The 14365-nt window shown below is 39.6% G+C and overlaps 1 protein-coding gene and 1 non-coding gene across 3 annotated transcripts in view; both read right to left on the bottom strand.

Moving 5' to 3' along the window:
• Positions 1-215: 215 nt before the first annotated feature.
• The window catches only part of LOC110051654 (protein bicaudal C homolog 1-B-like), a 26815-nt gene continuing 12665 nt past the window's right edge, over positions 216-14365 (bottom strand). Inside the window, exons 14-30 of one of the 2 annotated variants that reach the window (XM_020757703.2) lie at positions 13856-13935; positions 13103-13622; positions 12247-12489; positions 11445-11491; positions 10457-10511; positions 9607-9679; positions 9464-9532; positions 9034-9070; positions 8814-8853; positions 8438-8541; positions 7656-7724; positions 7397-7462; positions 7224-7266; positions 6706-6774; positions 6109-6173; positions 4713-4812; positions 216-3830 (exon numbers count right to left, since the gene is read on the bottom strand). In XM_020757703.2, the coding sequence (XP_020613362.2) occupies positions 3670-3830; positions 4713-4812; positions 6109-6173; positions 6706-6774; positions 7224-7266; positions 7397-7462; positions 7656-7724; positions 8438-8541; positions 8814-8853; positions 9034-9070; positions 9464-9532; positions 9607-9679; positions 10457-10511; positions 11445-11491; positions 12247-12489; positions 13103-13622; positions 13856-13935 (1841 nt within the window). In that variant the 3' untranslated portion in view covers positions 216-3669. Of the gene's footprint in view, positions 3831-4290; positions 4813-6108; positions 6174-6705; positions 6775-7223; positions 7267-7396; positions 7463-7655; positions 7725-8437; positions 8542-8813; positions 8854-9033; positions 9071-9463; positions 9533-9606; positions 9680-10456; positions 10512-11444; positions 11492-12246; positions 12490-13102; positions 13623-13855; positions 13936-14365 lie in introns of those variants that run through there. The other variant, XM_089277315.1, reaches the window with a different exon arrangement.
• On the bottom strand, positions 8223-8308 carry Trnay-gua (transfer RNA tyrosine (anticodon GUA)). The gene is given in 2 exon segments: positions 8223-8258; positions 8272-8308. It is a non-coding gene; the product is annotated as a tRNA-Tyr (tRNA).

Raw genomic sequence — 14365 nt, 5'->3', positions numbered from 1 at the left:
AACGCGGAAGTGACGACTTTAACTCACTTACGCCCGGCCATTAGGACTGGCCGCTGCTAGTCGAGACAAGACTTCGTCATTGCCGCCGTTAAATGATTTTCTGCGAAAATAGCATTAGTTCCACAGTCTAGGAAAAGAAAAGAAGAAAAGAAACTTGGGATATATATGTTTTTTTATTTAACAAAGGGAAGACAAGAAAGAATGAAGGGAGACCGTTCCTCTTTCAAAAATATTTATTCTATTCCATCTTGAGCTATGTTTCGTTCGGACCATCAAGCAAGTTACTTCTCAAAGTATATTTTTAAATTGTATAAATTGTTTGCCCTCTACAACAGGGAAACAGCCTTGATTCCAGTTCTTAACCCTTCCAGCCCCAATGCTGTTTTTAATCGAGATTCTCTTAACAATATCAATACAAATTCAAGCAAAGTGATTGTGAGAATTACGAGTCAGATACTCATTTTAAATATGACAAGCTTCTGCGAGTTTCTCTATAAGAGATACGAAACTAGCAGAAAGAAAAGTTACGTTCCATTCAGGGCTGAATGGGTTAATTAGTCAAGGAAGTGCCATCAAATGAAATGAAATTCTGCTTGTTAATTATTCTTTCACTTCGAGATACACTTGTTAACAAATAATTGAAATCTTCCTTTTAAAAATAAACCGCGAGCACTGTGGCCTGTAAAAATAATTTAGAACGATGCCACACTTTCAGTGTTACTTGATTTTTTAACGTTTCATTTTATTCTACAATTGACAGGCGTGTCTTCAATATTCAGTATTAAATCAAAGTCGATTCTAGTCAGTCGTCAATTCATATTAATGGTGGCCACGGTACACTTCTCTGAAAACGTTCCAAGTGTTGTAGGAGACAATCTTTTTTCGTGGGTGCTTGGTAGAAAGACCTTTTCGCGGGAAAATCCGCTATTCTGAACGTGGACAAACGTCTAGCGAAATAGAGTTTGCATGGGAATTCGGTGATGTGCAATAACTTTAGTAGAATTGAATTTCTGCGTCATTGCAAATATTTTACGGCGAAAAGACAATCTAAATCCTCAGATATCTCCTATTATGCTAAGTTTATAAGTCAAGAAGAACGGAGAACTTCAATTTTATGAAAGTTATTTGAGGTGGATATTCTTGAAAACTCTGTTTTGCGAAACGTTTGCCACATTTACAAAATGACGGATTTTTCCACAAAGAGGACTGTTGTCCAAATGTCTGAAAATGGAGATTTTTACCCATCTTTGCAGTCTTTAAACGTAGGATGGCATGTATTGTGCACACTCCAAACATTCCCAGAGAAGCAACATATCGCCCGCCGATAGTCTGTTAAATATAATTCATTTACATGCACTAGTTTAAACATGCAAGTCTGTAAAATCAGTTCACTTGTGTAAAAAAGTTAATAAACTATACTAAACTTTTAAATTGTTTTGGAAATTGTTTTCGCGTATGACGCAGCGGTAGTTCTGTCACATTTAATATCACCTTGTCTTCCCACGTTTTTTAAAGTTTTTTTTGTTTTGTTTTTTTTTTTTAATGCATTTTGACGATAACTTGTTGATAAGGAAAATACCATTTTTGCGATGAGAGAAAAGTAACTGCAAAACTCATATTAGCTTAAAGCCATATTTACTTAACAGGGTGATTCTATTTTTCTAAACTTGTCAAGTGTTATAAACAAAATAACTCGAAAACTTGCTGCCCTTGACAAGATGCTTTAGAATTTGCCAACAAATTGTTCTAGGAAAACAGAAATAAATGCGCTAAAAAAATAAGATTTCAAAACTAACTTTTAGGATTAATATTATCGGAAAACCTTACGCGTTGCGTTATAATATGTTACAGTTTAACCTTCACGAAAGCGAACTTTAAGTAGTCCCAGTTACACGTGTTTGCTATCCTTAGCTAGGAAACGACACGAATGGTGTAGGGTGCTGTAAACGTTTTGTGTCACGCTATGAAAGATGTACAGCAGTGTGTCACGCAGGTATACCGTCACGCTCGAAAGTCCAATTTGATCCAGCGGTTTTCTTGTTGAATTGTGTCATAGCAACAGTTACTCTGTCTCCGTCAAACATATACTGAATTGATGAATATTCGTTTGAATGGTGAGAAAACCATGCGGAAAGACATGGGTGAAACCGACTTTTATTTGCTGCACTATCGAAAAATGGTGTTAAAATTCCTTGGAATTCGCTCCTCCTCTGTATAAAAAGTCTCGCAAACTTCTATAAAATTAATGAGCATCAAACACATGCCCGAGGATAGTTAAATTATATCTTTTTTTTTTTCCAATATATTTAAAACGCTTTGTTCCTTGCAAGTATATCTACGAAACCTTTTCATAATATAAGGGAGAAAACAGAGACGGGAAATGAAACTTAAAATCACTCCTAGCATATAATTTCATATTCTTTTTTCATCACTTAAGACATCGTATCCTTTATTTTGCTTTGTATTTCCTCTCAGCTGGTTTTTGTGCCAAGTTTCACTTGACCAGATTCGTCTATTTTCGCTAGCTCCTATTTCTATAAAAACTATGATAACTTTCGACTGTGATTCCCAAAACCTTCTCAAAAGTTCTCGATTCTTTCACAGTCTCTCTTTTTTTTAATTTACTGACACTTTTAACGAATTAAGGGGGTGGCTAGCCTGCGTACCTGGTGGGATTTGTGAGTGAGTGAGTTTTGGTGGCGGAACCTTCATTTTATTCTAGCTCTCGGGAATTCGCGAGCGTCGAAGCCCGGGTGAAATCAACTCGAGTGGAATTCAACTCGACCCTTCACCAATCCCATCGCGGCTTTACATCTCGTCTTCCCCGCCAAAACAATTATCCCGTCAACCACTCACGCAGGCTGAAGGGTGGCACATTTCAAGAGATGTAAGGGACTCTTTTTTTAAAAGTTGCTTACGGGGTTAAGCTCAGTTCAGTTAAGTTCAATTTCCCGTCTCGTGAAAATATCCAAATTAAACTATAAATTAGATGTAAAATGAATGTTGGATTTGCTCCCAACATTCTCCTGTCTACATTATGTACAACTTCTGAAACAGTTGGCGTTTTGAAAACCCGACCGAGATTATTTGCTAGCTGTTTTTAATATAATTGACTAGGTCTCCTTTGTGGGTAGATCGCAATTAGTAAACAGCGGTCTTCTATTGACTTCCTGTGATTTTACGCATGCTGCAACACGCTCTGACCAATCAGAGTGCACATGCTTTATTCTCAGCCAACCAGGTGAGAAGCCAAAACCAATTATGAGTTGGTTGACGTCATGTTTCCCGTGCTTGCTGTCGGTTGCCTGCGCTGGCTTCAGCTTGTGATTGGCTTATTAAAGTATTGGCAGTTACGTTTGGCCTAGCTGTGAATCTGCTTCTTCAAGGACCTCACACAGCTTGTCCCAACCAATCAGATAAACAATAATTTCATCACGGGCACTAAGTAGCAAAATTGAAAGAGAATTTTCTGCTTGCTCTTTTCCCGCGCTTTTTTTTTGTTTGTTTGTTTGTTTTTGTTCTTGCTTTTGTTTTTGTTTTTTCAAATGTCAGAAATAACACCCGCAGAAAGTCAAGGAAAAAACTACTCCAACAACGTAAGCCAATAGGATTAAGAACTAACTCTTATTTATAACCTGCATAAGTTAATTTAGTAAGGCTTTAAAAAGGTCACCACTTTCCACTTTTGCTTGCGATGCCAATAGGATGACGTCTGCAGAACGGGAGAGGATTGAAGTTGTTGTCTGAAAAAAGGCTTCGTGACGATTCGAGGCGCTCCGAGTGGACTGGGCTCGGTTGGTTTGTTTCAAGGTTTGGGTTCTTCTTTAAATCTGCGAAAGGAAATGTACGTGTTACCCGGAAGATCATACCTAAAACTTACTGAAAATTCCTTGTTATCAACCTAAATGTTTCTATGGTTCTACCTTTCGGTTTCAATCCGCCAACATTTGGATCTGAGCTTTATCTAAGATCATTACCACGTGCATACAGTAGACAATAAGCCCTCAAGCTGATTGCTCTATTTTTTGTTGCTACACCGCGCTGACGAGACCCAACCAGGTCGAAACAGCTCTCCACTGTTGCAATTCTTGGCTGTCAGTTTGAATTCTGTCTTGTCCTTGTCGCGTTAGGTTTTCTACATAGTAATCAGCCTTGTTTTAGTGTTATTCTATTTCTATTGTTTGCTGATCAGATCTTTTACAGATCCTACGTATACAAGCAGCATTTTTGTTTACCTCGAGTACTGTCCCTTGCTACATTAGTATTAAGCAAAGTGTTTAAGCTGCCCTCTTCTTTTTTTACGTAGCAGTGTCTTGTCACCTATGTTACAACATCTCTGAACCGCTGCCTCCTCAACCACCCAACATGCATCCATGCTAAAACAGATCGTCGAAATATCGCACTTTATGCTAGACTCTTAGACTGCATTTATCCGTCAAACGTTCAATATTGAACACCTCCTGATCCGATGGCTTGGGCATGTCCTTAGAATGGACCAAGACCGCATCCCCAGGACTGCCTTCAGATGGACACCACCTAGAAGAAGGAAGCAAGGGCGGCCCAGAACAACTTGGAGACGTACTGTGATGGCCGAGCTAAAAGAGACGGGCTTGAATGGGGTGAGGCAGATCGGTCCCGTTGGAAACAAACCGTTGACGCCTTATGCCCCACCCGGGAGGAAGATGACCAAACGACTATTGAACACGACTCACCTTGGATCGTTAGAAGCATTTTCTTCCTGGCGCCAAACGCGCTGATACCCAGTTCCTTGAGATCTTCCTCGGTCAGAGTCATGAAAGTTGGCAAGTCAACCTTGAAAAGTGAAAAAGGTTGTTTAAGCACAGACTGTCACTCCGTCGCTGTCCGGGGCTCTCGCGGTTGTTTAATTCAATAAACAGTTCGGAAACAATTGAATTGTTTCAAAGAAGGTTTGCTCGTTCTCTTATTGGCTACGCTCCTCACTATCTATTCTGATGTAAATATAGTGACTAGCCTAGCAGCGTGCGATTGTGGCTTTGAAGAGGACTGATTTAGGTTAAGTTTGAACGACTAGTAGATTTATACTAAAGGTATGTAGGCAGGTTAAGTCTGCATACGAGCCAAGTGGCCCATCAGGCCGGAGCTTATCCCGGTTTCTATAGCATGAAGCGACTAGGAGTATTTCTACACCCGCTGGATGGGATATTAGTCCATCGCAGGGTTACTCCCAGAATTAAATTCGCCGGTACTCATTTATATATCTGAGCGGAAAAAGGCACCGTGAGAGTAAAGTGTCTTGCCAAAGAACACAACGTGAAGGCCCCCGCCAGGGCTCGCCGGACCACTCGATCTGGGGCTGGGACGAGCGCACTAATAACGACCTTACGCAAAACACGACGGCAAAGGCAACGAGAAAGTGATCAAACAAAAGGTTAATGAGCAGAACAAAGGCCGTGCACGTGCGTTATAATTCTTGGTCCATTTCTTTGCCGTCCTCTCCAAATCAACAACGTGAAATGACCAATTTCCAAGTGTTTTTTACAACGGAACCCACTACGGCTAATTTTTCGTATGTTTATTTGGAACTGAACGCATTCGAAGCATATTCATCAGAGCCAAGTTTTAATACCAACAAACTGAAAGATCTACGTAAATGCGAAATTCCAAAGTTAAGTATAAACACACTTTTTAATGACCGCAAGGTCCCTATTAAGGCTATGAGGCCACCGCAGTTACTAACATACCGCGATCGTTTGTTGAGGTTTCGGCACTCTGAAAACGCATCAGATGTTTTCCGCCTGCACTACGCCGGAGGAATTTGAAAACGCAACAATAACCGGTGGTTGAGGAAAACTCGGGCGTTTTCAAAATGTTTTCCAACCACATTAAAACGAAAAGTTCGACGTTTCCAATTCCCTCCGGTTTGAAGAGCGTTTTCGAAAAACTCCGTTTTCGTGACGGATTAGTGTGGACGGTAGACCAAATAGTTGAAACATAGCTGCGTTTTCAAATTCTCCGGCGTAGAGTGGACGCTGCCTCAAAGGAACAGTATGTTGTGGCATTGTACACACGTTAAAACATAAAATGTTTACAACCAATTGCTGAGAACTTTGCCTTTGTATGCCTTACCTCTTGCTCTTGGAAGATACTCAAATACTTTCCAAGGCCAACTTTTTCAAACAGATCCCGAAGATCTAAAATAAAATAAAAACAAAACTTCATCGACAATCGAACACTCGACTACAGTAAGTAACTCTTAGAGTTAACCATAAAGAAGAGAATTGGAGTTCTCTACAGCTAGGAGTCAAAACTGAGACCTTCTAGTCCAGATGCCCTCAATACTATTGAGCATAACTCTAGGGAGCTAAGACCATTAAACTACGTTCATGTGACAAACATCTTAGGAGTGGAATTCTGATGATGGCACCTTAACTTGTATCTGAGTTATGCCGCCCCTAAATTTTCTATACTTCGCGTATTAAATTGAACTACCACGGTGATTAGAAATACGAATCCTATTATTTTAGCAAAAAGGCTTCAAGCAACAATCTTCCCAGACGCACACACTAGCTGAGTGTTTTTCGCAATGTGGTGATTTTGAATCCCTACGAAGTCAGCGGAATCGCTCGCTTTTTTTCCTTAAATTATCACACAAAGCTGCACACGTGACGAGAGAAGCACCGGGAGAAATCATTCCAACACAGGAATGGCAGAAGTAACTCATACCTGAGCAAGGAGATGTCGCTGAACAACTATTTCTTCTGGAACCAATTGCTCCGGCACTGATACTTTCAGCTACGGAATACAAACAAACACAAAACAGGAATTAGGACTAAAACCTTGCACATAATGTATAAACATGCACATGTAAGCTCTTAATAAACCGCTCTTCCCAGTAGTCACGTGTTGAGGTTTGAGACAAGAACTTCAAACACTGCTATCGAAACTACCAAATTGGTGACGGTAAAAATAGCCGCCACAAGAACTCTCCTTACAACACTGAAGGTGGCGACCGTCACACAGGATAGGTGTGAGACGGGGGAGGGGTGGGGGTTGGAAGTAGCGCGCTATGATTGAATAGTGTCGCCCAGTCTATTACAATTCACTCTGACCAATAGGCAAACAACTTCACGTTGGCCCGTTAGAAACGCGCAAAATTAAGGTGTCGCAGTTTCAAGGTTTCATCGGGACCAACAGAGAACAAAAATGATAGTTTTATAAAACTGAATATTTTGCTTACTCACCCGGTAATTCTTCCTCTTCAACGCGTTCCGGTCTGAGTGAAGACTGGAAGAGAATTTGAAACAGTAAAACATCACGGTAGACAGTAACGCAAGGCAGTCCTAACGCAACACACCACACGAGTAATGCATACTTCACGACAAAATACAGGAAACCGTGACACAACCATACGCACCTCAAAGCCACTTCTGCTCCGAGATTCTCTAGGACCTGAGCTAAATAGTGACGACGGATTGGCAGACTAAAAGAAAATGCAACCATATATGAAAACATTTCACCCTTTTATTTAAATTCATCCCCCATTGATCTCCCCTCCCTTTTAAGCGAGTTGCAAAAACTTCACCGAAACGCCTAGTCCACACATAGTTCTTCTCAAGCCGTAGCGAGACTTAATGGTAAAATATTAAATTATGGCTGATGTAATATAAACGCACCTCAAACCTGCCATCAAAGGATCCATTGTAGGGTAACAAATTCCCTTTGTTATGGGCCCTGAAATCCAGCTGAAAAATACAAACAATAAAATAATAAACAAGTAGTCTAAGTAGTAGTACTTAATACTCAGCCAGGGAGCCCAAGCAAACCACGACGACGACTGCAACGAGAACGCCACCAAACAAAAGGTTCAATGAGCAAAGAATGGCTTGCACGTGCCTTATAGATCTTTGTACATTTCTTTGCCGTCCTCTGCAAAACAAGAACGCGAAATGACCACGTTCTGCGTAGTTTGAGGAACGCGAACGACGACGGCTAAGTTTTCGTATTTCCATTTTGGAATCGAACGCTGTCATTGCATATTTAGCTTCAGCGCGTTTTTAGAGCCATTCGCGCACTGAACAGATCTAGACAATAGCGAATCTCGCTGGTAAAATATAAATTGATTTTCGACTTGGCGACACCCTAAACGTCCATAATAAGTGCTTACACCAATCGCGCCAGAGAAAAATTATATATTTCAGCTTATTATATAAGGTCGTAGTAAAGCAAAAAGAAAAGAAAACTCCTTCGAGCCGGATTCGAACCAGCGACCTAAGGATTACACTTCTCCCTCTACAGTCCTCCGCTCTACCAACTGAGCTATCGAAGGAATGTTACCTCTATTCGTAAAATTTTAAATTCAAATTGCAAAGATCGTTGCTCGCGCACCATAGTGAAACAATACAATACCTGCACATGAAATCAAATCAAAAAAACTTCACACTCTTACTCTACTCACCAATTCTTTAATTGCTGATTCTGGCATTGATTTCGAGAATCCAAGACCACTCCATGTGTTCGTTGGTGTTCTCACTTCGTTAACGACAACCTTCTTTTGCATGGCTAGTGATAAAGAAGTTGAGTCCATAGTTATTGAGAATAAACCGTATCGTCTAGGGGTTGCTATCTTTATTTTGCCAAAACAGTGCTCTTTATGAAGTATGCATCACAATTTTTGTGAATGATGAAACTCCTGTTCTTGCTCTCCTGAGCCATAAAAGTGAGAAAGTTTTGATTTTGTTCTCAAAATATCTCTGAAACGCAGGAAAATACACTAATAGTGGCCGACAGGTTTTGTTTTTTAATATAGCCATATTATCCAATCAAAACTTTACCTATCGTCGCCATGGACTTCATATTATGGTATTTATCCGCCTGTTGATTAAACAAAAACGGAGCGTAAGAGCGGCGAAATTGAAAAAGCACAACGAAATGAACAGCTAAGGCAAATCATAAACATCAACCTTGTTCCCAGAGTGCCTGTTGACCCGCTGGGACAAAAGAGGAAGAAAGACCCTGGGACTGAGTTTATCCCAGTGTGGTAAGAAAACTTACTGACTGAGTTGGAGCATTCGGTGGAATCCTCTGTAAGCTGAAAAACAAATAAGCAAATTTATTTAATCAAAGGTAAAACTGACACTCGAGTTTCCAATCACCATTTAATTGTAGAAAAATTTTCATTGCCCTGCTGCACCTCTATGGCACACGCGGAGATAATTTCCGCGCATGGGAAGAAGTGCAGCAGGATGGAGGTTTCCGTCGCCAAGGGGAGGTGGGTGGGGGAAAAAAAGGGAACTCTGAACAGAACTCCCAGGGCATGAACGCCTAACAGGACAATCATAAGTGTGGAGGGCGTATATGTATATTACGCTCAATACTCATGGGTATTACGAAGGTCTCTAGAGAAGAAAAGTGCTAATTTATGTAGCGTAGGTGTAATCACATCAATGAAAATAGGTTACATGTAAAGAACTGAACAACTTACAGCATAAAAGATGAACTCAGGCTGTCATCAGATTCACTCGGGTCCGAGTTCAAACTTGAGGTACTTGCACTAACAAATTAAAAGAACATAATCAGAAGCTTTGAGGGGAAAAGAAGACTATTACAAATAAATAGGATACCTACCGAAAATTCACATTCTTTGTACCGGACAATATTTGAACTGTCTGTCTTTTAGAACCATGACTCGCGGACGAACCTAAAACAACAGGAAAATGGCATGACGGATCTAAGTAAAGAGCGTACATAAGGTAATCAATGAGAATTCACAACAAGAACGCCGATAACCTATGGTAACCACGGGAGATGAAAAATCAGATTTTCACTTAATGCTTTGAACAAAGGAAATACTAAACAAATTCGTAAATTCGCGAAAATTACATGTACGTGTCGCAAAATCTAGATTTTCCAAAATAGAGTTGTCGCGAAAGTTTCGTGTAACAAGATGACTCGCCACTCGATTTTTGCCCTCTCTCGAGTCCGGTCTTCCTTACTCCCCGATAAGAGACGAATTCAGGGAATGAATGCGGCTGTTTTGGTTCCCCAAAACAAAACACCTTTCTCTAATTGCATATTTTGGTCAGAGAACTTCTCAGGGTTCGTTGATGCAAGCCTTAATACTTTCGAATGCTGTTTATTTCAAAACTGACGAATTTAAACGAAAATGTCTTCACCAATCATTCTTCATACCCTTTTTACACTCGTTTTCTCAAAGCAAGCGCTGTTTAAGGGTGCGTACCACCCCCGCCCTGAAAAGAGCTTGCTCCTTGCAGACTGTTGCAAGCTATCATTGAATGCCTTATAGTCATCAGTTTTCACTATGCCGGCCTATCTCTACCCAAGACTCCTCTCATCACTTTATTTTGACGCTTCAGATTTCCGAAAAAAAGGTTTTTGTGATAACAACCACAGTTCGCCGGGTTTGAATCAACATAAACATTAGGAAATAATAAAAATATAACGCATGACTACATACCGACAGGGTTTAAGTTTCCGCCGCTGCTACCATGTGTCTTAGCGTCACGATATGGCTGGAAAAAGACGTGAGATCATTAAGCTTAAATTTTAAACTAGATGTTACATCGGCCGCGATATCCATAAGGGCATGCACGATTTGAGCTGCCGATGTCGAAATGTTTTCAGTTTTGGGTTTATCTGGTATACGTTTTGTTCTTCCGTCTGTCTGTCTGTCTGTCTGTCTGTCTGTCTGTCTGTCTGTCTGTTAGTCTGTCTGCCTTCTCGGCTTTCTCGGACACCAATTCACCACAATTGAAGAAATTCCGTGTTGAAATAAAAATGCGGTCTGTCTGTCTCAGATAACAACATACCTTCACATAAAAGATATGCTTTTGTCAAGACTGTCTGTTGACCGGTTCTGGCACCATCGGCCGGGCTGTCTTGTAAGTTAGCACTGTGTCAGTGACCTTATGAGTGTTTAGCTGGGTGTGCACTCAGAGTTCGTTTCAAGATGACTGTATTTGTTGCGGTCTGTGCTGAGGGTTCTCAGAAGCATCTGTCTGCGTCAGTTTGGTAAAGTCTCTGTGCTGTGTTTAACTGTCCGTCTTACTTTCCATCTGTCAGTTAAAAATTAGTTCACTTCGTTTATAAAATAGAGCCTGTTTGTCTGCATAAATATAAAAAATCGTCTTTTGTCTCTCTGATGATTTCAACGTCAACGTTATATTTTCAAGTTTTATTTTCAGCTTTTCTTCCATGTTACAGACACAAATTCAATGCCGACTACGACAGTGGTCTCTTTATACTCTACAGTTTTAGTTTGTAAGTAAGCTGAAGGTTTTGCATTTTGTTTTCTAGTTTGCATCTTGTTTCTCGCCAGTATTCCGTGAACACAGTGCAGTGGTCATATATTCTACGTAATGGTAGTGAATGAATTGAGGTGTGTATTTTAGTTCTCAGTATTTCGCGTATAGTAGTGCAGTGTTCAGTAAGTCATCGTTACTTACGATAGAGTCAGTTAGGTCATTTCCGCTGGCCATACTGTGGTGATTTGCTGTGAAGGAACAAATCGACACAAAGGTAAGAATCTATTTTTAAACACGTTTTTCTGCATCAAATCTTTCTAAATAAACTAGGGATTCAGTAGTCCGGCCGCCCGCCGCCCGGCTCAGGCTTGCAGAAGCGGACCAATCAGCGACCTTAATTTCGGCGAGAAAACGCCGAAAGCGCGCTTCTCACATCGTGTGCAGATTTTTGCCGCCTTAAGCTTTGTCAAATGATTTGAATTTTACCCCACTGTGAAAGGTTGCGGTGAGCGTTCTCAATCTTCCTTCTATTTGCATCTTGAGAGAGCCTCGTTCAGTCTTAACAAAGTGAGAAAAACGAGTAAGTTTTTATTGATGGTGCTCAGTCAATACAAGGAAAGCTTTACAAGGCAAAGATGTCGGAGGTGGACTTCAACAAACAACTTTTTCGCGATTTGGGTGCCGTGTAATGTATGTTTCCTAATTTAGTTACGCTGAATGCTTTATTTATACCGATTCTTCGCTATGTAATTTTTTTTGTTTCAGTGTATGAAGATTTCAAACTTGGGAAGTCCAGTTACGTTCTACAGACTGGTACGTAAGAAATAATCGAGAATTTAGATCAAAGAACTTAGACGGCGGCCATAGGCTCAACAACGTTTTATCACTAATAAATTAAAAGCCAATGTAGAATATAAAATGAAGCTCTTCAGAACCAAAAGTTTAGCTAAAGAGCTTTATCTGTTATACATAATCTGCTTGAGTGACTTCAGTAAAAACATACCATCATCTTCAACTGTCATTGGGCTCTCACATGTCGGACTCCTGGGGCTCAAACTTCCTGACGAGCTACGCCTAATTGGACTTCCACTTAAACTCTGTCTGTCAACAGGACTACAAGTTCTTTGTTGCTTGTCAGGACCTTGACTTATGGTTCCAATAGGGCTTGGCGTTCTCTGACCATGAGGGCTACCAGTTCTTTGACTAAACTGACTTTGAGATTTACCAATATGGCTTTGTGCTGGACCTAGTGAAATCAAATTTTGTCACAGTGAGTAAGAGAGCTATACTTGATTGATGCTTCCATTTCACCCCTGAAGGTGGTTTTAAATTGAGTGTCGATAAGTTGTCAATAACTATTAATTTCCAAAAAAGTCAAATAAAAAGTGCAATAGAACTATATACGCAACTTAGCTGGAACCAAGGATTTTGTTAGACTTGCCACAAGTCGACCTTTTCTTAAACCTTGACTTACTTATCTCGAGCGACGAGTGTAATATTCGAGCGACGAAATCGCGAGGGCGAGCGCGAGGGATGTAAAAAATCATTGAAAAGGACTTTTAGAAAGTCTAGGATTTTGTCAGCAAGGTTCGCAGTTTAACATTTTAAATATTTAGTTTACTGCATCATAGTATATTGATGAAAATTTCAATTTTTATTGTACGAATATGTTATAGCTTTTAATATCATGATTATACGGTAGTTAGTTATGTTAATTTTGGTGGTGGGATATCTGTAAACTAGCCGTATGGCTAAGCATATTGCTATCCTATCCTATCCTAAAGTATCCTAGAGCTATTATCGATTACAACCCATTTTTCATAAATAGCTCAGTTGTCTACATTGACAGATATGTTTACCTGTACTCATGCTGGTGATATATCCATCTGAGCCAGGTGTAGATCCTGAATAATTTATAAGATAACCACTTGGAACATTATTTGCGATAGATGCCACTGTCACAGGGGGGCCTAATCCAGGGGGAGGGGGTGGATTTGTTGGATAAGTTGTTGAACAGTTTATAAGTGGGTGCATTGGTGATGTCACAAGGCCACCAATCATGTTTGAGATGGTAGGTGATGTTGGGGACATAGTTGTTGTAAACCATGTGTTAGAGGTTGGATCCACTGGACTTAAAACAGGACTGGTGTGTCCATTCATGTGACTGTGGATGTAGCCAGGTGGAGATGAGCTCAGGTTGAGCATGCTAAAGTAATTTCTTGTGAGATTGTCAGGTGATGGGATACGATGATTAACCAAGCTTGATGTTGAAAATGCTGATGACACAGCAAGATTTTCATTTCCATCCAGCCCAAGTATCTCAAGCCTTGCAAGGTACATGCTTTGAACATTTTTCTCTGCACTCTTCACAATCACCGACTGAAAAAATTTGCAAAATAACGACCACATTATACAACTTGATTTAATAAATACTTAAATTAAAATACATATAGATAAAATTAACTCGAGAACATAAATGAAAATATTACCTATTCAAGCAAGATATGTGATTACTTTAACGAGTTGATCATTTAAGTGTTGCTAATTTATTTCACGTAGCTGAGTTATTACATGCAAACGCATGTTACGTTAAAAAATCTTTGAAAACATACCTTACTGGGTTGCTTGGGTTTTGGTTTTACACTGACAAACACATCATATGCTTCCATTATTTTGCTTAACTTTGCTGCAACTAAGAGAATAAGAAAACATATAGGTAAATTTCTTTGAAAATGTTGATAGGTATACAAAATAAAAAAAGATTTTATTGCTACTTTGACATTTTGACATAAAATTATTCCTGCACTCAACAAAGCCAGACGGCAGATGTTTATTGCAAAAAAATAGGGAAACAACAACAACCATTTTATTTTGCATAATACATAGAATATCATTTAGCAAAAGAATACATCAAACTTAATAAGCAAAAAAACTACTCAAAATAGTAAAAACTAAACGAGCTGAGTAGTTACAAGAATTATTACGCTTTAAATCGGTTGTAGGAAAAATAAGGAAAAGAAGAGGTAGAAAGAGAAAAAAATATATATAGATATAAATATAAAAAGAAATATAAGTAGTAACAGTACCAGTTATAGACAGAGCATTGTTTAATTAAGAGCGAT

Source organism: Orbicella faveolata, unplaced genomic scaffold (genome assembly GCF_042242905.1).
Source record: "Orbicella faveolata isolate gen_17 unplaced genomic scaffold, um_ofav_v1 contig_46, whole genome shotgun sequence".
NCBI lineage: Eukaryota > Metazoa > Cnidaria > Anthozoa > Scleractinia > Merulinidae > Orbicella > Orbicella faveolata.
Note: the sequence above shows the minus strand (reverse complement) of the source record. Positions and strands in the feature narration are given on the sequence as shown.